Here is a 26,911-nt window from a genome sequence, read left to right on the forward strand (position 1 = left end):
CTCTCCCCTCTCATTTTCATACATTTACCCTCTCCTCCTGCATCTCTCCATCCCATCCCCCTCTCCTTCTGTCTTACTCTCGCTCAGCAAACACAGGCTCTGCATTCAACTGCGTAATGCTACTACCACTGCACGAGTCACATTTGATACCTCTACTTTGAATATATGTATGTATGTATGAATGTCAGGAAAACGTGTGTTCTGCGTTGGGATTCAACTCAGGAGCAAAAACTCAAAAAGGCTAGAAAGAAAGAACGAATTGAGCCTTTCCAGACTTAGACATTTGCAATAAATATATGAAACATTGAAATGTAACAACCTTCTAATCTGTTATAGTTTCTTTATTTTTTTATTCGGAACAAAATGCTGCTCTTTACCCAGCATCACAGATGGTCTCACGACCCTGGTGTTCATCACCTGTCCATGAGATTTTTTGGGGGGGTCTTGGACTGCTTGGACTGCAACTTAAAAGTCATTTTGTGTCACATAAATGTCATGACATCTTCATATTCCCTGTTTTATCCAACCATTACCCCAGAATCCAACGCTATTCAGTTTACTATCATATATGACGCAGAAAGAAGCCAACCCTCATATTTGAGAAGCTGAAACCAGCAAAATGGCTGAAACAAAAAGTAGATTTTTAAATAGTTGTCCATTGAGCTCTATTTTTGTGTTATTGGATGTGGGATGTGTGGCTAAAAGTTAAATTGTTAGGCCGTGCAACAAATAGTATTAACAAGTAATTAAATTAATACATTCGCCAGCTGAAAAACTCAATGATAGAACCCCATCATTTATTGACAAGACCTCTTGTCAATATACAACCTATTTTAGAATATTTATCCATGTATTCCTTCCACATCAAGCTAATTTTATTTTAAGAGTGGCAGATGCAGAGTAGCGCGGCTTAATCTTTCTGAGCAGCTTCTTTATCCTACTGCAATGATCCCCAAGTTTCGCCAGGCCTGCTGGGAGATATAGCCCTTTTCCAGTATGTCATGGATTGTTCCTGGTCTCCTATCAAGTTGATCATGCTTATTAGCTCTTCGGGGAGAGTGGTCGTCCCGCAACCACAAGGTACCCGGTTCGATCCCCACTCTCCCCATAGTTGCATGTCAATCTGTCCTTGAGCAAGATGCTGAACCAGATGGGTCAAATGCAGAGAAGAATTTCCCCACGGGGATCAATAAAGTGTACATTTCTTTTTTTTCTTTTAAACCTCCAGTCACTATACACAATACAATGAGAATTGACTGGGAAATTGAAAGCAACCAGAGGGTAGCCTATAGCTAACTGGTGGCCAGTCTGACTGACCTTGTTAAATCCAGTAAGGAATAAAACATCAATATAACTCCACATAGATCAGCCACTGGTTGGCACTGATGACAGCAGGGCACAGATACACACACACAAGCAGCAATACACACATCTATGATGTGTATAATTAGCTTGCTAAGCTGCCAGAGAGCCAACACCCAAACACAGGAACTACTTGTTATCCTAAATATTGTAGCTCATCTTCACTTGTTCATCTTTGCTTTATGTAACAGCTGCCTTGGGCAGAAAGAAGTCTGGGGATATATTCTCCAGCTTGTGATTTACAGAGATGTTCTGGGTTTGATTGAATTTGAGTCGATTCACTGTCTCACCTCCCGGTTTCATTTACTGTATGTTGAAGTGTGTGTGCGTGTGCGTACGTTTTAAAAGTAGACTCTGAGGACGAGGTGTGTTTGGAAAGTGGAGAGGTGACAGCTCACTGTTGGATCTAAGTATAGATGAAGTGTGATAGAAAAGAGGCAGTGAGTGACAGAGAGGCAGATTGGACAAGAGACTGATACTAAACAAGAGACAAAGTGAAAGGAGAGAGAGCTGAGAGCACACTGGATGACTGTTAACGGAGGGAGGGGAATTTACTTTGAAAACAGATAGAAACTCAGGATTTATTGATTCCTGTGGGGAAATCAGAAATACTATTTTCCAACCGATTTTAAGGCTACTTAAAGCATGGGAAACGGTGGATCACCTACTGCTGTGTGCAACAACAAAGCCTTTCTCTCTGTGATCAATAATTCCCAGAGCCATTAAGAACACAACGCTAAACTTCATAGCAGTTAAAGGATAGAGACAGGCCCGTAGAGATCACCCCCGCAGCCCCCGCACTGCGGGGGGGCCTCGCAAGGACAGGGGGCCTCCCGTGGCAATTTTATTTTATTTTTTTAATCCAACACTAGCCAGCGGACTCGGCCGTATTGCGGCTAAGTGTCGGCTGTGTTCCGGCTCGATGCGGCCAAATGTGAGCCACCTTTGGCACATTTCACCGTTGCCATGTCTGGCCCAGGTGTAGCTGTTACGGACATGGGCAGATTCTGTCTGAGACATGGCAACCGGTTTATCGGCTGCCGAATCTGGGCCGAATAATGTAATAAATAAATAATATTACATTACGTAATAACATTAAGATATCCCTCAAAGTTGTCTCTCTCATATAAAGCTACACAATAAAAAAAGTATTTTAAACTGGCTTTATATGTTTTAAATAATAGTTGTAAAGGCAATCATAACAGGCAACCACTAGGGCCTCCTGCTACGCGGACTGGTGTTATTGTTGGGCCGCGGTGTATTCTGGGAGAACTACGAGGAAATTTCTCTTGAGGAAAAATGAAACGCACATTTAAAAGTGGTGCCTAAAAGCGGCATTCAAAACAGAACATTTCTGAATTAAATGCCAAACTTCCCAAAATTACAAGTCTTTTTCTACCAGCTGGTGAAGGATGCACTCATCTGCCAGAAGAGACGGGTATTGTACTGTTTGCTATAGCTAACATTACCACGTAGCTAACGTTATACTTTGACAGCTGTACTGCTCTGTCTATGTGTTGTGCTTGAAAATACATTAACCTTATTAAACCTATGCTCTCACTATACCCCCTGCGCCCATTATCGGACACGTTTCCTTAATTATCTCCACAACCACATCGTTGTTTAACTTCATTTCACGTTGTCCAACACTGCAACCCTTTTGAGAAGACAACGGCTCTGGACAAAATAATACAAGTAACCGTTAAGTAAGAAAGGTCATTTTCCAAGCTAAAACTGATCAAAACATATCTCAGAAGCTCCATGTCACAAGAGAGGCTGTCAGGTCTGGCCATCCTTAGCATAGAGAATAAACGTGCGCGCAGTTTAGATGTAAAGAGCGTGATTAAAGACTTTGCACACAGATTTGCTAAAAGACGCGCACATGTGTATTCAAATGCAAACCTGTAGAAAGTAGCCTACCGGTGTATCGACTATGTGTAGGCATATTTGTTATGTTGTTGTAACATATGTTCTGTTTGATAGGCCCTAGCATATGTTTTTTTTCTGTTGGAATACATTTGTTCTCTGTTTGAGCTGTTTTTTCTGATTGAATAAATTTCCCTCAAAAGAAAAGCTTGGGTCCTGTTCGTTTACGTTTATCTTTGGATAATGACCACCGGACAATACATTATCCCTTACATATGGGGGGGCCCTCTCAGGGTTATTCTGCAGGGGGGCCTCATGTGTTTCAGTTATGGCACTGGATAGAGACTACGCAAACAAACAATCCATTAATCATATCATGTGTGATGCTACACAAGCAAATAAGCAACCACAGTCTCTCACTCATACAAAGGAAAAGGGCACAGAATAACAGCAGAAATGGGGAAGAATTATGTGGCTCAACAGTAGGGTTGCAAAGGTGCGGAAAGTTTCCACGGGAATTTTGGCTCGGGAATTTTTAAAAAAAAAATGTGCCTACGTTTTTTTGCAAGAGCATATAACAGGGAACTTAAATATAGTTGAGAACAAGATAGGGTTGCACGGTGTACCGATACTAAAAAGGTACCGCGGTACCAGTACGTTCAAAACGATACGGTTTTGCATATTTTTGGTATCAATACTTTATTAAAATAGCTCCCGATCAGAGCGGACGCACTGCTCCGGTCTTTAATGCTGCCCAGCGCGTTGACTGCAAGGCGGCATGCTGCCCAGCGCGTTGACTGCAAGGTGGCAGTACTGCCCAGCGCGTTGACTGCAAGGGGGCGGGGCTGCGCAGCGCTCACACACTAACAGGCAGTGCGCTCTCACTCAGTGATCGCTGGCGAGACAACATGGCGTCACGTGCCGGCGCTTTTTGCGACTTTTTGTTAAAAAAAAAGATGCGGAAAGCGTACTGACATACAGACAGTGAAGGAAGGCCCACTGACATACAAAGACCCGTCTGCAAAACGTGTTTCAAAGCCACTCAGACCAAGGAGCAACACGTCAAACATCAAAGCACCTTTCAGACAGACACCACAAACTTTTCAAACAGTTCAAAGAACAACAGGTAATCAAATGTGATTATAAACATGGTGCACACCTTAAGCTCACCCACAGCCTAACACGAGTAGTCTTAGCCTTTGACAACCAGTCTATATGATCATGAGGTCACAATGCACACACGTGTACTAAATGAAACACAATTGATGGAAAATGGCTACATGCTGGTGGATCTTCAGCTAAGTCTTTTTTATTTTAGTTAAGGAAAAATAATTATTCCATGAATTAAGATAAAATATGAACTCTACAATTGCTCATACTTATGGAAGGAACTATGTAGTCATCTGGTCAGATACGGACAAAATGCCTACATAGCCGTGTATAATCAATGCTGTGATGGCACCATGTAGTTTTCATTAATATATTGCTGTAGGCTAATACTAATATTAATGCCATTTGTTAAGTGTTGAAAAAGCTGGGCAGGAACGAGCTGGTAAAAAGGGAACCATACAGATGTTTTATTTATTACTATTATAGATAAATATACCAGTATCGTATCGTATTTGTGGTATCGTATCGAATTCTGGTATCGTATCGTAAGTATCGGGTATCGGGATATTCATGGCAGGTATCGTATCGAAGTTATAATTTGGTATTGTGACAACCCTAGAACAAGACTATGCACGCCTAGCTCAGCTGGACCCTGAATGCAGCTGGTTGGGAACATTGTCTGCCCGAAACATAAACGTAAACATAAAACGTTCTGTTGTTTTTGAACGTCTTTGTCATCAGTGTTGCCTGAACGTTTCAGCCCTATGCCTGGCAAGTGTGAGAGCGCCGAGTTGCGTAGAGGCCAAGAGCGGTATTGCAGACAGATAGAGATTTCAATTATAGCTCGCAACATATTGAAAAAAATAACTGAACTAGTTCATTTTTTGGAGCTGTGAACTTAGTTCAACATTTTGAATTATGAACTATGAACTGAACTAGTTCATGTAGAAAGTGAACTTTCCCAACAATGTTTGTCATTACCTAGCATATTGATTGCTTGGTAAACTGAAGCCATGTTCATTTTAATACCAAGTTTATTTGTATACAGTAGACTAACTTTTTACAGCAGTGAGGAGGACGTTGATGAGGTCCAGGAAGAAAGCATTTAGACCTGAAAGGATTCAGGCAAAAACACTAAAAAAAGCATAGAGAATACACCTTTTTTATTCAACGTTCATGTTTTTGTTGTTCGATGAAAGAAGTTCTACTGACAAAATGTCAAAAAAGTCATTTTTAAAAGTTGTATTATAAATGTTTGCATGCATGTATGTCTGCTTATGACAAGGTAAATCCAGTTAAATTACCCCAAAATTCCCAGTTTATTCCCAGTTTATTCCTGTTAAATCCCGTTTATTCCCGTTAATTCCCGTATATTCCCGTTTATTCCCATTAATTCCCGTGGAAAGTTTCCAACTTTGAATATTCCCGGAATTTTGCAACCCTACTCAACAGAGAACCAGAGATTACGTGAAAGGGAGCCAACAGATAATCCAGTCCCGTTTTCTGGCTCCAGCAGAAAGATCTGTAATATGAAGAGCCGGGACAGCACAGGGGGGTAAGAGTTGGTTTGTGAGAGAGAAATATGTGTGTGTGTGTGTGTGTGTGTAGGTGTGTGTAGGTGTGTAAGTGTGTGCGTGTGTTTGTGTGTAGGTGTGTGTGTGGGTGTGTATTTTTATGCCACCTATTGGTTTTGCCTTAACATCCACAGACAAATTCATTTTCCATTTGTGACCCATTTCTAATTAGAGTGAACTTGACAGGATGGTTTATGTTCATATTCACAGTTAATGTTTGACTCGCGCATGTGAAGTAGTGTTTATGTGCATTTGATGCTGCCATATTGTTCTCTTCTGTGGAGACAGACAGTACCCTGATAAATACACGGCCTTGCAACAAAGGTTGTGCATACATAATGTTTTGTAACACACTCCTGTATGCTTATGATTACATGGAAGCCGTGCCTCCTCCTCCTCCATCAATGTCTCTCAGGGTTGAGGTGGGGACAGTCGGATTGATTTTTTTTAACTACGCTCTCTGGCTGCTATTGACTAAGTGCGTTTTAACGATCCACTCATACAACAGCACGCACTGTATATGCCCCATATCTGTCACCTTCTTCCTGTGTGTGTGTGTGTGTGTGTGTATGTGTGTGTGTGGGTGTGTGTGTGGGTGTGTGTGTGTGTGTGTGTGTGTGTGTGTGCTGCCGTGGGCGTGGTTGCAGGATGCCCTGTGAGGGTGACAACGGAAGCAAAGCATGGACTCCGCACAGATACACACACACATATATATATATATATATATATATATATATATATATATATATATATATATATATATATATATATATATATATATATGGGCTCCATTTGGGGCAGTCTGCAGGAGGGCTGAACAACAATTTAATATTTCATCATCACTTCCATTATTTATCAACTGCTAAAGGGAGGACGTGAGTGGGAGAGAAAGGGAGTGCGGCAGAGAGGGTTAAGAAGGCAGCGTGTGTACTAAGCTAGTAAGATGCATCGACAGTCCATCCGCCATCTTTATCGCGGAACTGCAGAGAAAAAGGGATGGAGGGATAGATGAAGGGAAGAGACGGATGATGCTGATGGAGGAGGAGGTTGCAGCAGAATGGATGGGGAGGGGGAATGGGAGAGGGGGGATTGCATTCCTGAGAAATGAGGATGGTCACCATGGCAACTGCCGCTGAGAGTCACATAATGCAGAGGAGTGAGAGAGCGAAAAAGAGAGACTGAGTGAGAGGGTGGGGTCGTGCCAGCAGACGACAGGAGGAGAGAAAAGAGATGGTAATGAGGTGAAAAGACAAAGTCGAGGGATCGAGGTAAAGTCTGCTGGAGGTGGAGAAAGACAAAAGACATAAAACCATATATCTTTAACAATATTCAAGTGTATGTAAAGTGAGTCACTGCGTGAGTGTGTGTTACTGTTGGGCCACTGGATTATAGAGAAATCATGTGATGAATGATAGTCAATACTGTGAGATACAAGAGGGGAAAGAAAGAGAAGAGGAGATTGAGAAAGGCGAGCGACGGAGAATACCAGCCATGTTTTTTTTCCTCCAAGATATCTGATGGCTGATGCTCACTGTGATGTCAACACACACACACACACACACACACACTCGGTGCATGATTTTGTATCCATTATCACATTGTCTGTTTGGTTCATGCTTATGTTCCTTTATACATTTATAAATGTGACACTTGTGTTGCCTACAACATCTTGCCAGTGCCATTGGATGATCAGGGCCCAGTTTTATTCGTATTACTCAACGGTTTGGCACGCATGTGAACCGCGGATTCATGACAGAGTTTAACATTAATCATCTCAGTGTGAAATAAAGTTTTACTGATGATTGTTATCCACCAATATTATGAAATATGCGATCAGGACATCGTCAATAATGCTTTTCTACTCACTGATCTCTGATAATGTTACATTGTAATTGGTGGCAGCATCGCTAATGTAGGGAGGTTACGTTCAGTTACATTATGATGCTTTCATTGAAAATTAGTATGAGTGTTGGTCAGAAACTTTGAATAAATAAATACAGTTGTTTGAAGAGATGTTTTCACAACAACGCTTATAATCCTTCATTAAAACTGCTGACAGGATTTGTTTTAATCAATAAAGATACAAAGTTTTATTTCCTTATTTTTAGAATTGTGTATTGTTATGAAGAAAACTAATTAAAGATGACTATAACAAAGTGAAAGGATAACATTTTCAATTTTTGTTTACACTGACTTAAAAGTGGTTGAAATAATTCTGGAGCGTTGTAGACCAGCTACTATAATCAAACAACAAATGTATCTGTATCTGCTAATGTGGATCATTAATGATTGGCAATTAGTTTTGGTGGCAACACCAACGTGATCAGTGATCTCTTTTATTTGCTCCCCTTTTTCTTTTCTTTTTTCTTTTTTGTGCCGATCCGATCTGTGATCCTTGATACGATCCGTATCGTGAGTTTTAGGATTCGTTGCACAACTAATTTTCACTGTTCTTGTCTCATCAGTCCATCACTATCACACAAGCTTAAAAACACACACACACACACACACACACACACACACACACACACACACTGACCCTGTGCCTTCCAATATGTCTGTTTAGACAGTATCCTTGGCTTGGACTGTGGCTTTTAAGTGTGTCTGTGGCCCACTGCCCAGGACTTGAAACTGGAACACACTATGAACTCACACACAAAACTGAAAACAGGCTCAGTTTTCTTCTTTCTGCCCCTCATTCATACCCATACTCCCAAATGTACACACACACACACACACACAATCACATCCAGACGCTTTTATGTTTATCTGACACAACATAGTTTGTTACATAGTGTTTCCATGAGAGACCAACAGTTTACTGAGTTGTGAGAAGCTGGGACAGAGGCAAGATACACGTTGGGCTGAAATAGGGCGCCAACACAAATGAGCTTGGAGGCTAATTTTTTAATTTTGGTGACCACATGCGGTGGCAGAAACCAGGTGCAGGTTGTCGCCACGTAGAAGAGAGGCTGAATACACCACTAGCAGGAGGAATACAGAATCAGCAGGTGAAGAGAAGTCGGGGCGATCTTCAGTAATGAATAACCAATCACATGACATGAGCTCCCCCTCCTAAATCCCGGTGTTTCATCTGAATATTTAAATGATTAACGAAGGTATCGACTCTGGTCATTAAGTAATCAGGACTTTGGCGAGGCGTGAGTGTGTACTAATGCCAGTGAGTTGGAGGAAAAAAAAGTTCTATGTTTCAAAGTGCATAAGCCTCAACTGCCGGTTTTTATTATGGTCCGGAGCGGCAAAACATGAAAGTCACTAGAATAATCATCTTGACATGACAGAAAAAAACATATTTTTATTTGTGGTTTAGACTCTTGGAAAAGAGTTAAAATGTCCGGACAGATAAGATGGAGGTCAGGACTTATCTGGAAAGGAAAGTCGTGTTATTTTTAGATGAATTCACCTCAAGTAAAAATATCTACTATCTGATGTTTACAAAATACATCATATTATTTACTTTGAGATCCTGACTGATCCTGTCAGTGTGTCCGGAGATGTACATAATGAATGAAGTCCCGCCGCTGTGCCCCCCCTGTGTAAAATGACACACAGTCCCTCTCTCAAATCAGACTGAAGATGAAACACACATGTCCTTCCTGCTGCTGTGTGGTGACTACAGGTGTTAAATCACATCGTATACGTTGTTGTGGGCGACCCACTCTTCAAACGACATCAGCGACATCAGCATTGACGTTTCTGCTGAATCTTTCCCAGGCGCGTTAACATTTTTATTTTGATGCACATAATCTGCAGTAAATGAGAAGAAAGTAGCAACAGAAAAAAATTTCTTTCCAAATTTCCTTGCAATAATTGCCCTGCGCTGGCGTTAAGAGGCGGTTTGTCTGCAGGAAAGAGCTTGTTGTCTTTTTTCGCCCTTTCGTACACAGAAGACTGCAGACCATTTTTTAATCCCATTTATAAGACATTTTGTCGTCTAAAATCTTCTTTCAGCACCGTCTGTTTCCTCCTCCTTGATTAGAGAAGAGATTGGAGAGAAGGAGGATGAAGGTCTGATCATAACTGTTGTGTTAAATAGTTGTTTCTGTGGGGAAGCGGTACAAGAGTGGCTTTATTTATGTTGCCAAGTAACTGAAATATACTTCTTACCTCGATAAAACCAACCTTTTCAGCTGAGCAGAGCAGATGAATCGGTATTGGAGGATCTGTCGGCTGATAGGTAAAAACAAATGTCGGTATAGAAAGGCCAAATATATGTTTTCATATTTACAGTGACTGACTTTTATAGTTTGCACACCAGAGAGCCCAACACCGAGAGCTGTACTTTAGTTTAGTGCTAATTAGCCAATGTTAGCATGCGAACATGATGCAACTAAGAGGGAGAACCTGTCAGAAGTAGTATCGTAAGTTCCCATTGAGTTCAAAGTACGGCCTCAGTGAACGTTGTAACATTTTATAAATGATGAATGTGATTGTGAAACAGATCATGTTGCGTGATCCCCTGGCTGACTGTGCAGTGGCCTAAATTCATTTGTGGAGGAATTAAAGCAGTTTACAGAAACTGAGGATCTCTGCCGAACAAATGCAACGCCTTGTACAGTATGAATGCATGAGGCTATATGAGAAAACGTACAGTACTTAAAGCCTCAGTTGAAGGTTTCCTCTCATATTACATGGTGCTGAGTGTGCGCAGTCTGTGTCAATCTTGTGAAATTACTATAGCAGATTATAAAAACAGGATGCGAATGTGGTCTGGAGAAAGAAGGAAATAAGGGGCAGGACTCAGTGTACAGTTCTCAGTCAATGGCAAAGGTGTCGAAAATGACCTACCTAAAATATATAATAATATTATATATATATATATATATATATATATATATATATATATATATATATATATATGAAATAATAGATGACAGAACATGGAACTTAAAATTCTTCTTCTTTTCTGACATTAAAGTTACTGTGAGGAACTTTCAACTGGTCAATTTAATACTGACACCTTTTATGTAACCCATACAAGTAAACAACTCCATCAACATGAAGATTGGCTATTTAGTCATCGGTGTCATCGGGCCAGATTACGCACAGAATCTCATGAAATCGTGCAGGTTCACCAGAAACTCCTTTAGCTCAGACCCCAGGGGGGCCTTCGCCTTCGACCCGCAGTTGGAAGCGCCGTGGGGGAGGAAGAGAGCGCCACACCTAGCAGCAACATCTCCTCTGTCGGCCATGCAGAGCTTTGCCTCACTGCTTCGCCGGTCCCCGCTGGGAGCCAACACCGACACCATCATGCTGGAGGCTCGGGTCGTCATGTTGGAGGGAAGGGAGGCAAAAGAGAACCAGAAACAAGAGAATCACGACTGAGCAGAGCAGACTGTCCGACGCCTGCTGCAGTAAAATGAGATGTTTTCTTAAGGGTCTCTGGTGCTTGCGTCAACAAGGAGTGCCAAAATCAACAAAAAAATGAAGTTTCCTTGTAAGCTTTAAAGAGTATATTTTAACATTGTGAATGCAAGTTTAAGGGTGGGAAAAAAGCCATGAAACAACAGGAGATAATTATTGTCCCACAGTATGTTCATACATTTTAATATCCAACAAGGGCTTATGAAGGCAGATTTATTACGCAAACCCCCCAAAAATATTTTGAGAGCAAATTTCACGAATGTAAAAATACATTAACTGACAATAAATTATGTGTTAATTTTCCTTATGAAACTGGAATTTTTGGCTGCAAATCAAAAATCTTTGCTTAAAAAAAAACTTTAAAAACGAAAAGCTACGAGTTGAGTTTGGACGTAGTGGGCGGGGCACACGCTGCTGAATGAGCGAGGAGTTTCTATTGGTGGGTTCGGCTTGGCTCTTGGCACACTAACGGGAGGTTGCGGTGAAGAGGACATGGAGGTAACATTATATTGCTCTGTTTTGTCAAAATTCAGCACTTCACTTTGTTTTCATGTTGTTAGTATCCTGCATGTAACGTTAGCCCACTGTGGGCTAACGTTACATGCATGCAGGAAGTGGGGTTTCATGTCAACACAGCAGCCCTCCATGTCGTTCTTTAAAAAAAGAGACTCCACAACACTAACAACATGAAAGTGCTGCTACATTTAAAATAATTTTGATAAAACAAAGTAATATAATGTAAACTTACCTCCATGTCCTCTTCACGTAACCTCCTGTTAGTGTGCCAAGAGCCAAGCCGCACCCACCCACAGAGCAAAGGTTGTTTTTTTGAGAGCAAATATTTTTGATTTGCAGCCAACAATTCTAGTTTCATAAGCAAAACTAACACATATGTTATTCTCAGTTTATATATTTTTTACTTACGAATGAGAAATGTGCTCTCAAAACCTTTTTTGTTTGTTTGCGTAATAAAGATGCAAATCTACCTTCACAAGGGCTGGAGAAAACACGTTCACATCTCCACCTTCACATGCTGCTGCTTGTAACTGTTTAGATCCTTGCAGAGGTACATTTGTTCTCTTATTACAAGTGTCTTGTGGTCACTTCAGTCTTTGCATCACATGGCGCACACACACATACATGGATGAATGGTTGAATGTGTGTTTGGTTGAGGCAGATAAATGGGTGGTGGGTGTACTGATGAACTGTGAAGTTGGATGACAATAACGGAGATATATGATATGAGAGGTCCTACAGTAAACTCTAATTGGCTATTGAATGGAGGGATAGAGGTAAGGATGGAGAGAAAGGAACAGATGCAGAGGATGTGGGCGGGGTGATGAGTACGATGATGATGATGATGATGGCACTGCTAATTGCCTATTCTCTGTCCAAGCGAGGATGTAAAGCAGGCCTTTACAGACAAGCTGTCTATCTGTCTGTCATTAAACACACACACACACACACACACACACTCTCTCTTATACACGTGAGGCGACGTGAGGCATTTTACTGTGGGGATTGCTGTTGCACACTTTTTTATGGACTGGATTATCTGAACAAGTTTACAGAGGTGGATTCAAGCACAGCTGTCTCAACAGCCTTCTACCTGTTAATCGGGGCAAATTCCTTCACTGGCGTTCATACGTGTTGATTTGCATAAATAGGTTCTATCCATGGATCTACCGGGATAGTCCTTCACACCATCCCACCCTTTGTGTGTGTGTGTTTGTGTGTGTGTGTGTGTGTGTGTGTGTGTGTGTGTGTGTATGTGTGTGAGTGAGTAAGTGAGAGTGTATCCATATCCAATACAGTTCATAGATCTTAAAGGTCACTGTGACGAGACAGGAGGCCTCAGATTGCCTCTGTAATGTAGCTACAAGTCTTCTCTATAGTTGTTCTCAAAGTGCTATCTGTCATGTATGTGTGTATGGCTGTACTTATGTACTTATTTCTGCTTTGACTTGACCTCGCTAAGATGATACAACACTTTCAAAACGTAAATCTGCATTAATAAATGTGTAGATACCCCTAACCCCGCCGTCAGGAGTCATATAATATTATTATTATTATTATTATTATTATTATTATTATTATTAAGTAAGGTTTGTAGGCATTTAAATGAACACCATAAACCGGAAGCAAAGCACCGCTGACCATGGATGGTTACATGATACATGTGTGCATCTTTCATATGTGATTTTTGTGTGCCTCAAAATGTGGAAAGAACCTTTTCAGTCCAGAGTGAAATGTGATATGAATGTATAAAAACAGAAAGATATATCAGTGCAACCAAATCTGTGGGACAAATATAGAAACAAACTTGTCACATGTTCTTACACACACACACACACACACACCTTGGTGCCAGATTTAAAAACGGTTTAACACAACAGAGGATAGTGAAATTCATGCTTTGCTTTGACATAGAGGTGAGAGAGGGAGGACCAGAGCAGGAGGGTGAGAGGGCGGCAGGATGCATGAAAGGAAAAGAGATTGCTGATTGAGAGAGAGGAGAGAAATTGTAGGGAGGGAGATTTAAAGGAAAGGGGAAACAAAAAAGAAGAGAGGAGGAGCGGGGAGAAGCCTAAGAGACTGACCAAAGGGCAGTACGACAGGCAGAAATGAGAGAGGGAGGGCTGATAGTTGGAAGAATAAAAGAAATTAAACAGGGGGAAAGGAGAGAAAGAGACAGGTAATGGGAGGATAAATGAAAAAGAACAAAACAGGATGGTCATAGGCACAGATGGAAGGACAAATGGATGGAAAAAATAAAAGACACTGTAGTGCAATGTGTAGATAGAGTTCAGATAGAAAGAGACTGTGACAGAGATGATGATGGAAGGAAGGAAGGCTAATGGCTGGGAGAGTGAATGGATGAGGTCAGGAATGACTTGGTATGATTCGATAGACAGGAAGGAGCAAACTCCCCACAATAAAGGAAAATACAGGTCTGGGTGAAGTCTTGTCAATCTCTGTTGGCTTTCGGTCCGACTATATTTCTGGGGTTCTGGTGTAGCCAGATGTCAGAGCTAAGAATTCCTCCACGTGCCAGTCATTTGTTTATAAGAAACTTGCGAGACGGAAGTTGGATTTGAGAGACGGAAGCCTACAACCAGATTGTCAAGTAGCCAATTCACGAGCTAATCTCATCGTCAGACGATAGCCAGTGGGTTCCGAGATTGCATTTTGGCCAATATGTTCCACCTCTTTTGTCCTCCACAATGACTGTTTACGTGCATTTAACCAAAGCCCCCTCGGATGTTGTTGGTCAATGTTACTTGGCCTACAAATAGAAACCAGAGCGGTTCCGATGCTAAAATTTGCTACAGGTATTCATGGTTCCCAGAGGATGAATCCTTCGGTGATCCTCTGGCTTCAAGGACATTCTTCTGCAAAACTAATGATGTTCCCGTGAGAGAAATAGGCCAAGAAAACCTACCGAGCACCTTGTTGCAATCAAACAGTCAATGAAATCGAGCTACGCTGGTTGCACCAGGCGACTCCCAGGTGTTGAGTGGGTCAGAGTGGGAGTGTTTTTAATCAGGTTGTCATATCTCCAAACTCACGTAATCTGTTATTATCTCTCCCTGATTGCTTGGCATGCTGTGCATTTCAGGGGTGTGTGTAGACTCAAACAGTCAGGCCTTCAGTTATTTCTGCCTGAGTGCTATGCAATCTAATTATAATGGTTGCATAACATTTCAGTAAGGGAATAACAACACTCATCCCCATCCTATACTGTTTCATTGTAAAACTTATTTCATTCTTAAGGACATAATGCTGTGTTGTTCCAGTAATTTTAGCCAGGTGGACTGTTGCAGAGAAACGACCGTGATAAACTCTCGAATGCAATAAGACAGGATTGTGTAATCTTTGGTGGAATTCATTATTGTACAATTTCATGCAATCTCATCCTCGTCTATAACATTAAATGTCACAATAGGAACCATTTGGATTATGCTTTGCTTATACCAAACAATTAATGTAGGAAGGAAGTTACTTAAGCACCGTATTGGAAGGACTTTTATGATTGTATAACCTGAACAGCTTTTGGTTTTAAGTCATTTACTCCTTTTCAGCTATGTCAGCTACTGGGAGGTGATTCCTCTGCCTCCAGTGCAGACCAGCAGTCTCTGCCCCAGAAGGCACCAGAGCCAGATCACTGCTGCATGACAACAGTCTCCTCTTTAGCTATGGGGAAGAAAGACCCTGAAAAAAGCTTGACCTTTGTTCAAGTTCAGCAGGCTGATGATTTTTAGAGCATCTTCTTGGATGTTTGCCCACATGGCAATTTGATGACATTAAGACAGAATTTGAACTCTTCATGAACAGCAACAACTTTCTGGTTTCTTTCTGTTTCTGCACCTGTACTGACTCGGGGTTTACATGTTGTCTTCCAGTGTGAGCTTGAATAATTTAGGTATCTGAAAGAAAAGCCAAACAAAATAAATAATCTTGATCCTGTAGTGAACAAATAATCTCTGTTTACCATGTGGCACACTTTTTAAAATGCATTGTATAGTGACGGTCTCTCTGCAGTGCTTGTTTGTTAACAATAACTATACTAATGTCATTTTGAGTGGTTGATGTGATTACAGTGCCTTCGGAGTTTAGCGAGGACGCTGCTCCTCCTTAGGCCTCCTTGAATGCTCACCTCCTGCTTCTCCCCTCCTGTGTCTCCTCCAGGCGGATGCTAAGATGGTGTGTGACGTGGTCAGTCGTATGGAGGACACAGAGCCTTACTCCGCCGAGCTGCTCGGCGCCATGATGCGCCTGTGGTCCGACTCAGGCCTCCAGGAGTGTTTCAGCCGCGCCCGCGAGTACCAGCTCAACGATTCAGCGCAGTAGTATGTACACATTTGTCTCTGTGGTTATTTTGGCAGTTGCCGCACTAGTTTGTTCAACTGTTTTAGCAAACAAATGCTAAAAAGTGTTCTTAATTAGTGAACATGTCAAATGTTAGTCACTCAGACTTGATAGGTGGTCCCCTGCATGGGCGGAGAATTGTGTGTGTCGGTAATGTGTAATAAGATGCCGTTTCCTTCTTTGTTACGGAGGTAAATGTGACAGTTTCGATATTGATCTCTGGAGGTGTCACCCAGCATCCCAAGAAGTATCATATCACTGAGTCAGCACAGAAGCAAGTGTATCCATCCACCCACCATAAAAGAGGAAAAAATTAAATAAAAATGCTCTCAAGCACACACTCAAACACACCTTATGTATTTACAATCTTCTAAATATGATCATACACTAGCTATTACGACACACATTCAATCATCATTACAAGTACAGAGCCTGATTTATGCTGAGTGCCTGTGTAGGTGGAGAGAGAGAGGGAGAGAAAGAGACAGCCGAAGAAACACAGCAAAGGAGAGGAGGTGGGGGAGTCATTTCCTTTGTGCACGTAGTCCTTGTGTAATTGTGCACCAAACGGAGTGAAATTACACAGCGACATTGAGATACATTTAAGTAGAGTGACAGATGGAGTCATATATATTTGTTGCTGTGTGCAGCACATACAGTATACGTATATCACTCTGATAGGATGTAGTGAATGTAGCTTGTGTTTGTCTGTAGTTGATACACTTAAACAGCATTCTTAGCTGCACCAAACCAATATACTATATAAACTGTGTATTTCATGGGGAAAAGCATAAAGTTGGTTCATCTGGAAATACTGTCAAACTATGTTAGTTAAATTCATATTTCTTTCTAAGAATTTAAAGGCAGTTAGAAAACAGTTACCTTTGCATTAGAACTGGCTGAAACCACACCTTGAAATGCACCATTTGGATGACAGTCTACCGGTTGAAATACAAATCTTCGGCTGACACAGAGGCAACAAAAAGACAAAAGAAATAGCAGAAGATAAGGAAAACTGAAGCGAGAAGGGAACATGAGAAAAGATGAAAAGAGATAGGGCAGAGATAAGAGAAGGCGATTAGGAAATTAAAAAGGAGGCCTGGACAAAGAAACCCCATCAATATGATTCAATGATACAGGCCGCAAGACAAATAAGACTAAAGGAGACTGAAAAGAGAGAGAGACTTGCAGCACTTAGTTATTTCTCACCATGGCAGACATCTTGGAAGTGCAAACATATTACTGTCAACATTTAAATCAATTACCTCAAACAACATCCGCTGTGTGTGTGTGTGTGTGTGTGTGTGTGTGTGTGTGTGTGTGTGTGTGTGTGTGTGTGTGTGTGTGTGTGTGTGTGTGTGTGTGTGTGTGTGTGTGTGTGTGTGTGTGTGTGTGTGTGTGTGTGTGTGTGTGTGTGTGTGTGTGTGTGTGTGTGCGTGTGTGTGTGCGTGCGTGCGTGCCTGCGTGCCTGCGTTAAATGTCACATTAAAGATTGATGCACACTTCCTATTATGTTGCGGCCTGTGGAGCAGAACAGGCCGACCAGCCAATTAACTGATAGGACAGATATCACATGATCAGACCACATTCTGTTTAACTCTGTGTGTGTGTGTGTGTGTGTGTGTGTGTGTGTGTGTTTGTGCGCATCCGCATGGTTGTGTGTGCGCTTCTTTCTTGAAAATCCCTAAAAGCAGAAGAATGTAAATGCTATTTTTCCAAAGTTAAGATAATTCGTAAGTTTTTCAGAAAATGATGCAATGAAACAGTAAAGTTACAGCTGTGAACGTTTGTGCCGTTTATTTGTCGGTAAATAAATGCTACAACTCCTCAAGATCACAGGCCAAGTTCCCATGTCTCGCTTACCATCTGTTGATTAACGTGAAGGAGGTTAGCCCTAAAGTTCAGGCTCTGGCTCACTTAGGGTAGGCTGACCTTTTGTGTGTGTGTGTGTGTGTGTGTGTGTGTGTGTAATCACACATGCATGTACACTAACGTGCTTTTGTCTCTATTCTGAGAGGAGCAAGTACAGCCTGAAGCCTCCTCTTTCTATCTCTGTGCCGATTCCCTGTATGTCCTGACCTATTTATTACAATGCGACGCACTCTGTTTATGATTTACATACCCTGCCTTTGAGACACAGTGGTAGCACTGCACTGCTACATTCACAGCTATCTACTGTACGTTACTGGTACTGTACATACTCTCACACACACACACACTCGACCAGACAACACACTGACTGAAACCCCAACAGACTGCACCAGGCAGACACACAGCCGACAACATCGCAGCTAAACTAATTGCGGCAGAGACTAACTAGAAAAGTGTCTGCATGTGTCCACGGCGATTGCATCAAGTGATCAGTCGTTGCAGCTGGCCGGATTCTTAGGAACTTCAACCACAGCATCCCTGAATGTGTACGCAAGGCAGTGGCCCTAATCCGGTCAGTTAACGGTCACTGATCGGTTAATGAGGGTCGGCCATCAGTCAGAAAACAATTCAACTAAATTAACTTCCATCATACAGCCCCACTTCAAAACATCCAAACTATCACTTTAAGATGCCGGATGAAGTAGTTAAATGGACAGTGGACCAGATGTGGCTTATTACACTGAAAGACTGGAGTATTAAATAGTTGGAGTGCATCGTGCCTACTAATAGCTTAGTCCGAGTATACTTGTTTAGAACTAATTGAACGTGTCTCCTTTCATTACTCCAGATATTGATTCTGCATCTTACATTGCATTTGATTATTTGACATCATTCTGTAAAGCTACTTCAGCCTCATTGATTCTAATAGATAAACACAGTATATCTGGTACTGTTATTTGACCATTTCTGTCTTTAGATAGTTAATTGTATTTTCTGTTGAAAACACGGAGTAACCTAATGTTTAATGGTCAGCTTGCTTCTTTAAACAAATGACTAAGATACAAACTAGAGGTTGTGATCTGATCAGTGTTGATTTAAGGTGAGCATTGAAGGGTCGGTACACTGCCAGTGTGGCATTTCCTGGTTTATCTTCTTCTCTGGGCTAAATAATGACGGGGCTTTATCCTCTGTCGATTCAGCCCCCTTTTATGTTGTAGCCAGGTTGTGTCATGTTGCATCATGTCACTGCAGCTTCTGTAGAAGTGACAAGTGCTGGTTGTAAATATGTGTCGAAACATCACAGTAGGGGAGACGTCTGATCATCTAAAAAACAGTTACTTAGCAACAGCTATGAAGGAGGACAGTGCAGCCGAACTCCCATGGGTGATAGTTAAACAGAAAACAGTGGCATGTTTTCTGTTTAACTATCACCCATGGGAGTTCGGTATGTTTCAAAGTATACATATTCTGCCTTAAAATGCTTTTTTGTTATATGTCGAAAATCATATATTGTAATCACTTGCTGATATAGTTGTCAACAGCCCCTTATATTATAAACAATTTACTTACAAATGCAGCTTGGAGAGCATCTGTATTATAATTTGTGGCTTTTGTTTGTTGTTAATGTTGGGTCATTGCACTTGTGTTAATATAGCAAATGATCGATATGACTGCTATTACTTGGCACCCACATGCCTGTATACTTACCCACTTACCTGCATCTCTCTCACTGTGTTGGCCTTTAGATGTTTACTGTGCAGCACAGTAAACATCTAAAGGCTTGGTTTCTTATTCTCATACGTTCACCACTTAGAGCTTTTCTGGATGGACTGAAGTTTGGACATAATACAACTAAATGTCTTTGATCATGAAGCACAGTGTTACTGTGCAATGCTCTGTTTTAATTAGGGAGGTGTATGAACTACACTGCAAACTGAACGCTCCACCAGCAGTGACAAACAGAGCATGGCTGACTCATGAACATGAATATGTTAAATATCATACAAATGCTGAATATCGCGGCTGATTATCATCTCACGGACAACATTCTCTGTGGTGGACTCTCTTTTGTGCCCCACACTTTTTTCAGTGATCATCTATAATACTGTATGTCACCAGGGAAATCAGAGAAGAATTCACTGGGATGTGATGTTAAACGACTCAGTGCACCGTGAAGAGTAATATCAGGATGAGGACATAGACTGATGCAGTGGGGCTCTACATACAATACTGTGTGCCGTCTAGAAGCTTGTCTACACAAGCATACAAAAGTTATTAGCCTGCCCAGGCATGATATAATGTAATTCACATTGCTGTGGGTGTAAGACCGTCAGGGGATAGCAGTTATGTACATGAAATAATGTTAGCAGCATTTGCATTAATATAAGTTCCTGTCAAAAAAATTCTCTGAAAAGTGACTGCAGGGTGGAACGGTGACCACCGGGGGCTGACGGCTTCTCGTCAGAGAGGGTTCAACCCTCCCGTGGAGGTCAAGGTCATTCAGGGTTTCAGGTGTTCAGACGTAAACCTTCATTCTGTCACCTCCATCTCTTCTTAATCCATTGCACTCTGCATACAGAAACCAGTAGTATTTTATCCAATAGATGATGCAGCATGACTGCTGCAGGCAGGTGTAAGCAGTGATGGTGGGGAGAGCCTGAAGTTCAGATTAAAGAAAATCACACTCATTTTCTTTTGATAGTATTATAGTGAAGCCAGAGTATTAAGTAAAGAGCCGGTCAGCTGTAATGTAGTAGACAGATGTGTTTAGGACCTGGTTTCTGTGTATTTCCAAATACAAATAAATAAAGGTCCAGCAGATCACTTTCCCTCATTGTGGTCATCTAAAAAAAACATTCTCTTTGTCTCCCCTCTTTCAGCTCTCCCTACTTCCTCTCCACAACCCAAGCTCTAAACCTTTCTGTATAATCAATAGTTCTTATCACTGAAGGTGTGTGTGTGTGTGTGTGTGTGTGTGTGTTTAGGGCCATTAGCTCAGTATCTCTTGCCCACTCTAGCCTTTATTTTATTCCCCTCAGTCTCTTAGAAGTAACTCGGCTTCCATTTATAAAAGCTCAGAAACAATACTCACCAATCTATAAGTAAACGCTTTACATCCATTACACACAATGGATGCATGATGTGGGTTTATTTTCTCCACATATCTCCTGCTTTTCTCTCTTTCTGTCTGACTATCCGCTGGCCCACCTCTGTTGGCTAAGAATAGCAATGATGTCTGATGGTAATTTGTATTGCTCAGACCTCAGTCTGCACCTGGTTGTAGAAGAGAAGCTGTCTTTCAGAAGGGAACACATAAGGATGATACGTTACACAGCTATATTTCAGCATACGCAAAGAGCATGGCATTACAAGAACATAACAGAGAATAGCCAATCAGAATAAAAGATTGGACATGCTATAGAAGTGAATAAGTTGTGAAGCCACGGCTCCGTCTTCACCCTAGTCTCCCTTATTCTTTGCTTGATGGAAAGCTGGAGTGATACGGTAGGGAGGTAGAGTGATCACCCCTCAGCCAGGGAGCTACCCTTCATGTTCTGTGAGATGAATCTCTGAGCTGTACTATTAAGGATTATTTAATTAATACTTTAAAAATCAAAGCTCCACTTCCTGGGATGTTCCATTACATAACTGAATAGGCATAGTCATCTCACTTCCCTTGATCACATACCAGTTGGCTACTTAACATGGTAACATAGCTTTCATATGCATGTCATCTGCCAACTAGGGCTGATGGCCTTTATTCATTCATTGTGTACCGCCAAAATAACCACTTTATAATTAAAATAATTATTAAGAAAAACATTTTGTTTTCCATTTAATAAATATACATTGATTTAAAAGTACTGTAAAAGGTGACCAGATTCCTTAAGTAACAGAAAATGGCCCCACTGCAGTCAGAGTTTACTGTCATTAATACATAATCCATTGGGTGTTTGTCACATGCTGCTTGTTATGTAATGTTTACTGTTTCAGCCACCTGAGCCATGCCATTTTTGTTACATCATTGCACTGTAACACAAAGTGAATAGCATCAAAATAAATGCCTCTTTTTTTCAGTGATCACACTCCTACTCTGTCAGTGTGAGTAGCAACTACCCTTTGAGCTGCTCAGGCCTCCGTGAGTCTAAAAGATGAGATACAGAGCTATTGGGGAATTAGTGGAAGACTTCAAAGGAAGATAATTATAAGGAACCACTATCAGAACTGACCATTTGCTAAGTGCTGCCCCCCTTAGTTACTGGTGCTCCTGTACGTTTGGCTGTCAGTGTCTCTATCGTTCATCCAATTGCTCTAAATAGTAATCCCAAACATACCGCTGGGTCATTTTCAAAAGCATGTGTAGAAATCCAAAGCGTGACCACGTCTGTTAAAGTAGCTCAATGAGAAGAAGATTGCTGCTGACTTACAATCTGTGTCTGCCTCTGTGTCTGTGCAGCTACCTAGACAGCCTAGACCGGATTGGTGCCACCGACTACCAGCCCACGGAGCAGGACATCCTGAGGACCAGAGTGAAGACCACGGGCATCGTCGAGACACACTTTACCTTTAAAAACCTCCACTTCAGGTCAGTATTCACTCATAACATTGACATTTCTTTTACTGTCACACAGAAGGAAGGGTAAGGCTCAGGCACAGGCACATAGAGAATAGGCAGGAGTTCAGGTACGTGAACAAAAGAACTTTTACTGAGAAGAAACCACAAGCAAAAACTCAGGCTGGAGAGTGAAGTCACACGGAAGACTAACAGGGACCAAACAACTGGGAATCTACAACACGACGAAACACATGACGAAAACACATGACAATCAGCCAGGGGACAAGGGAAAGAATGGGAATATATACAAGGCGGAAAACCACAGGTGTAGGGCATAAGTCATTAAGGAGGCAGAGGATTGGCTGAGGGCAGGTGAAGGGAATGAGTAATTAACAGACACTGGGGAGACAGACACAGAACCAACGGGATGTTACAAGAACTGCCTCTTACTCATCTCTCTGTCTGCTACTCTTGTTCATGTAGGAACTCCAGTCTGTAATTAATATGATGAAATGCTTTAAACAAGCTATGATCGTCTGTCATTTAAACTAGATCTGATTCAATTAGAGCAAGGAGCAGTGGGAATGATGGCAAAGAGAATGGGTTTGTTCGGGTGGTAGGAGGAGACGAACGAGAGAGAAAAGAGGCGGAGCACTTTTCTGACCTCAAATTTAATTACCATATTTCTGTACAAATACATTACACATATATGTTAGTTCTGCTGAATGATGCTTTTAACTGTTACTGGGAGTAGGCGTTGTGCTGCTGGGTGTGTTTTCGCTGAGAAGCCTAACTGCTGTCAGCTCAATTGCTATTACTGGCAGTCAGGCAGTGTGTGGGAGACTGCAGTGTTCCTGTACTGGGTGTAACCCATCAACCTACCTACCATTATACCCATCACATGTGGAACTGAGTTCACTTCACTTTGGATTCACTACTCTCTGGTAGTAGTTTGACTAGTGTACTCTACAGACCACACAATTTCAACTTATACATGAGAGTGGTCATTCCAAGCTTATGAAGGCTTGAGGTAAATTACTTTCTTTGTTGGAAAAGGTCCATATGGGCTAAGATATACAGTTTATGAACTCTTTATAATTCAGTTTACTTGTTTTGTTGCTTGAGAGTTTCAGCTTTACCGTAAGCCTCAGAAGGTCTTGATCTGATGTGGCAACACACTGACTTGTGGTGTTTGCACTGTTCCCTCACGATAAAGCTAAATATCTGTAATAAGCCAACACTTACAGACCAGAACCACCTATCTGAACATCCCACACCTTTAAAAATGGTTTCACATTCTGATCAAGCCAGCATAATTACAGATTCAGAGGAGAGACCCGAGAATCACGGCCAATGTGCGCAATGGGCCCAAAAAAGGACAAGGCCAGATCAGAATAAGCGCACCTTAAGACTGTTGGACATCAACGAATGTGTACGTTTATTGCATGTCCCACTGTGCAAGATGGGTCAAATGTAGTTGGCTATGGTCAGTGGATGACCTAGAACCACTGATAGACAACAAAAAAAAAGTTCTGAACCACGGTTCTCTCACAATTGTCAATTTTTCTCTGAGACTGCCCAAAACTTGCACGGGGTAAAAGCTAAATAGATCTCAAATGGCCAATGACAAAGCAATGTTCACACTAAAGGCTTTACTGAGCACATACACAGTTATACGGCACGTCAGTGATACTTCCAAATAAGAAGGAAATCTATGAGATCCCACGTTGTTCATACATTAGAGAGACTGACCGAGCCTTTCAAACACAGAAAAAGAAAATGAAAGGTTGAAAAAATATAAGGAGCATTATGGAGCATACACTTGGAAGAGTAAGTTAGCTGTTGACAATATCTAGAAATAGAACCGCTTTATGGACTACGAAGAGGGCTAGAAACCCGAAACGGGCCCTATAGTACAAACCGGCCACAACTAAGAAGCTCCTAGGCTTCAGAAGACACTTTAATGTTCACGGGGGGTCTTATATATAATATATATATAATAATATATCAAATATAATAATTAAAATAAGAGTTTCTGTTTTTTTGAAATATCGGAAATATGTGCATCAAGCACATACAATATATAACCTTAGTAAACAATGCTAGGAAGTGGGATATATTAAGTATGTTAAATATATATATATATATATATATATATATATTGAGAAGACACTGTTTTCTGTGTATGAGTGTCTTCATGTGTATTGATTCACGGCCGTCTCTCTCTGTCCATCAGGCTGTTTGATGTGGGAGGTCAGAGGTCGGAGAGGAAGAAGTGGATCCACTGTTTTGAGGATGTCACAGCTATCATTTTCTGTGTGGCGCTCAGCGGATACGACCAGGTGCTGCATGAGGACGAGACCACGGTAAGGACAGATGTTCACATGTGTATATTCTCTCTCGCTCTGTTTCTGTCTCCCGGTCTCACTCTTCACTTAATGCCCTTATGACCCATTTATAAATATTGGAACACTTTTAAAGGATACTATATAAGATGGCATCAGTAATGTTATTTTATGTGCAACAGCATGAGTATTAGTCCCCTAATACATTCTGACACGGGCTATATAGCAGCTTGTTTAAAGACAGGACGCTTGTTCTATATGTAGAAACGGTGTTCATCATGACAATAAACCCACGGCCTGTGTAAAAGCTTGAGACAGGGAGGAATACTTGCCTGTGGAGCTGTTTGATGAGCTGTTACATACATTAAGATGAATGTTTCTAAATGTATTTATTTCCATTTCATATATATATATAATATATAATATAATTTTTTCAGATTTGTTTTAGGAATGACTGGTACATACAGAGAAACGTATCGCCCTTTTATTTTTTTCTCTCATCTTGCATCTATTTAAAAAGTGTTATTTAATAATAGTGAACTGTCCGCAATTGTCAAAATACTTTCCCGTAAGATTATAGCACAATCTGAATATCTATGGAGTTCCGTGGTGTTTCCTCTGGGTCTCAGTTTGGTACACCATCCTCCGATATCACAACCAAACATGTAAATGAATCAACGTAATACTGCTCAGGGCCACATTAAAAATACTTGTTGGACTTGTTTGTTTAAATAAACACGTAAACCAACAGTGCTCTATCTCTGGCCAACCCACTGTTGGAGACATAGAGGAGTTATTTTTCTCTATGCAAACCCTTCTTCCCTACGCTGACACTGCAAACCAAGTTGCAATCTGGCCAAAGCAAATGACCTGTTTTAAATAATGGGAAAGTCATGTATGGTCAATGGAAATCGCTCTAAAGGCAAATCATGCTCACTGTAAATTATGAGCTATACAGTCGGTGTAGAAATCATCCATGATGTTTATGCAATGCCTATATATATCTTACTTATAAGGTACTTACTTATACCTTACTTACTTTATAAGTGTAAAGAGCTTTATTAATAAAGTAAAAAAGACACACAAATATGATATTATTTAGAGAATCAGGTGAGCATACAACAATTAACAGCATTATTTATAATTTAATAAACCTTAACATTGCAGGACTTTTCTGTTATTTGTTGAATGTAAGGCTCTGGACAAGGTCATTCACAATGGAGTAGCTCAGGGTTTCCTCAACAAGAAACCACTCCGTTCCCTGTGGCTGTAAAGCTGATGTAAAGTGTGTAACCTACAACAAATAAGCTGATTTGAATGCATGGCGCTCACTGCTATTTATAAAGCCTGAAGTGTATCCTCTGAGAATTCCAGGCTGGGAAACTGCTCTGTAGCTGCTCTATTTATGCAGATGTCATCAAGCCTCCCCCTGAGCTGGGAGCGCCAGAAGAACGTCAGAAGAAGAGAGGCAAAAGCCATCATAAAACACACTCACAAACAGCTTCTAGTGTGTGTGTCGTATACATGAGTCCATTTGAAAAGGGGTGTTGTAGTCCAAATGTAGATCAAGGTGAGACTTTAAGTATGGCTGCTATCGCGTTTAAGAGGAGAAAATGGCTCTTAAAATTCTTAAAATAGTACTCAAACATACCATAAACACTTTACCTTTCATGTTGTAAACCAAATATTTGTATTACATCACAGATTAGACAAACATCTCCATTTTTAGTGAAATACTTAAATAAGGTAATCATAAATCATGAGGTCCACCTTCAAAAAGTGAATAACATCATAAATAACATTGCCTGATTCTGTTCTTATTTTAATTTTAGTTCTTGTATTTTTATATCAGGCTCTATATTTTACTTCCGACCAAGAAAGTGAGCTAGGCAGCTCTTTGTCGTCCCTCTTGACACGATAAGAGTATTCCGATAATGATAATTCACTACAACCTACTTATCACAAATGTTTTT

At 41.0% G+C, this 26,911-nt stretch overlaps 1 protein-coding gene across 3 annotated transcripts in view; it reads left to right on the forward strand.

Moving 5' to 3' along the window:
• Positions 1-26,911, forward strand: part of LOC117732641 (guanine nucleotide-binding protein G(o) subunit alpha) — a 79,973-nt gene that overhangs the window by 35,932 nt on the left and 17,130 nt on the right. For all 3 annotated transcript variants that reach the window (XM_034535704.1, XM_034535706.1, XM_034535703.1), the window contains exons 4-6: positions 15,987-16,147; positions 22,495-22,623; positions 24,830-24,959. In XM_034535704.1, coding sequence (XP_034391595.1) covers positions 15,987-16,147; positions 22,495-22,623; positions 24,830-24,959 — 420 coding nt within the window. The remainder of the gene's footprint in view (positions 1-15,986; positions 16,148-22,494; positions 22,624-24,829; positions 24,960-26,911) is intronic.

Source organism: Cyclopterus lumpus, chromosome 6 (genome assembly GCF_009769545.1).
Source record: "Cyclopterus lumpus isolate fCycLum1 chromosome 6, fCycLum1.pri, whole genome shotgun sequence".
Lineage (NCBI taxonomy): Eukaryota > Metazoa > Chordata > Actinopteri > Perciformes > Cyclopteridae > Cyclopterus > Cyclopterus lumpus.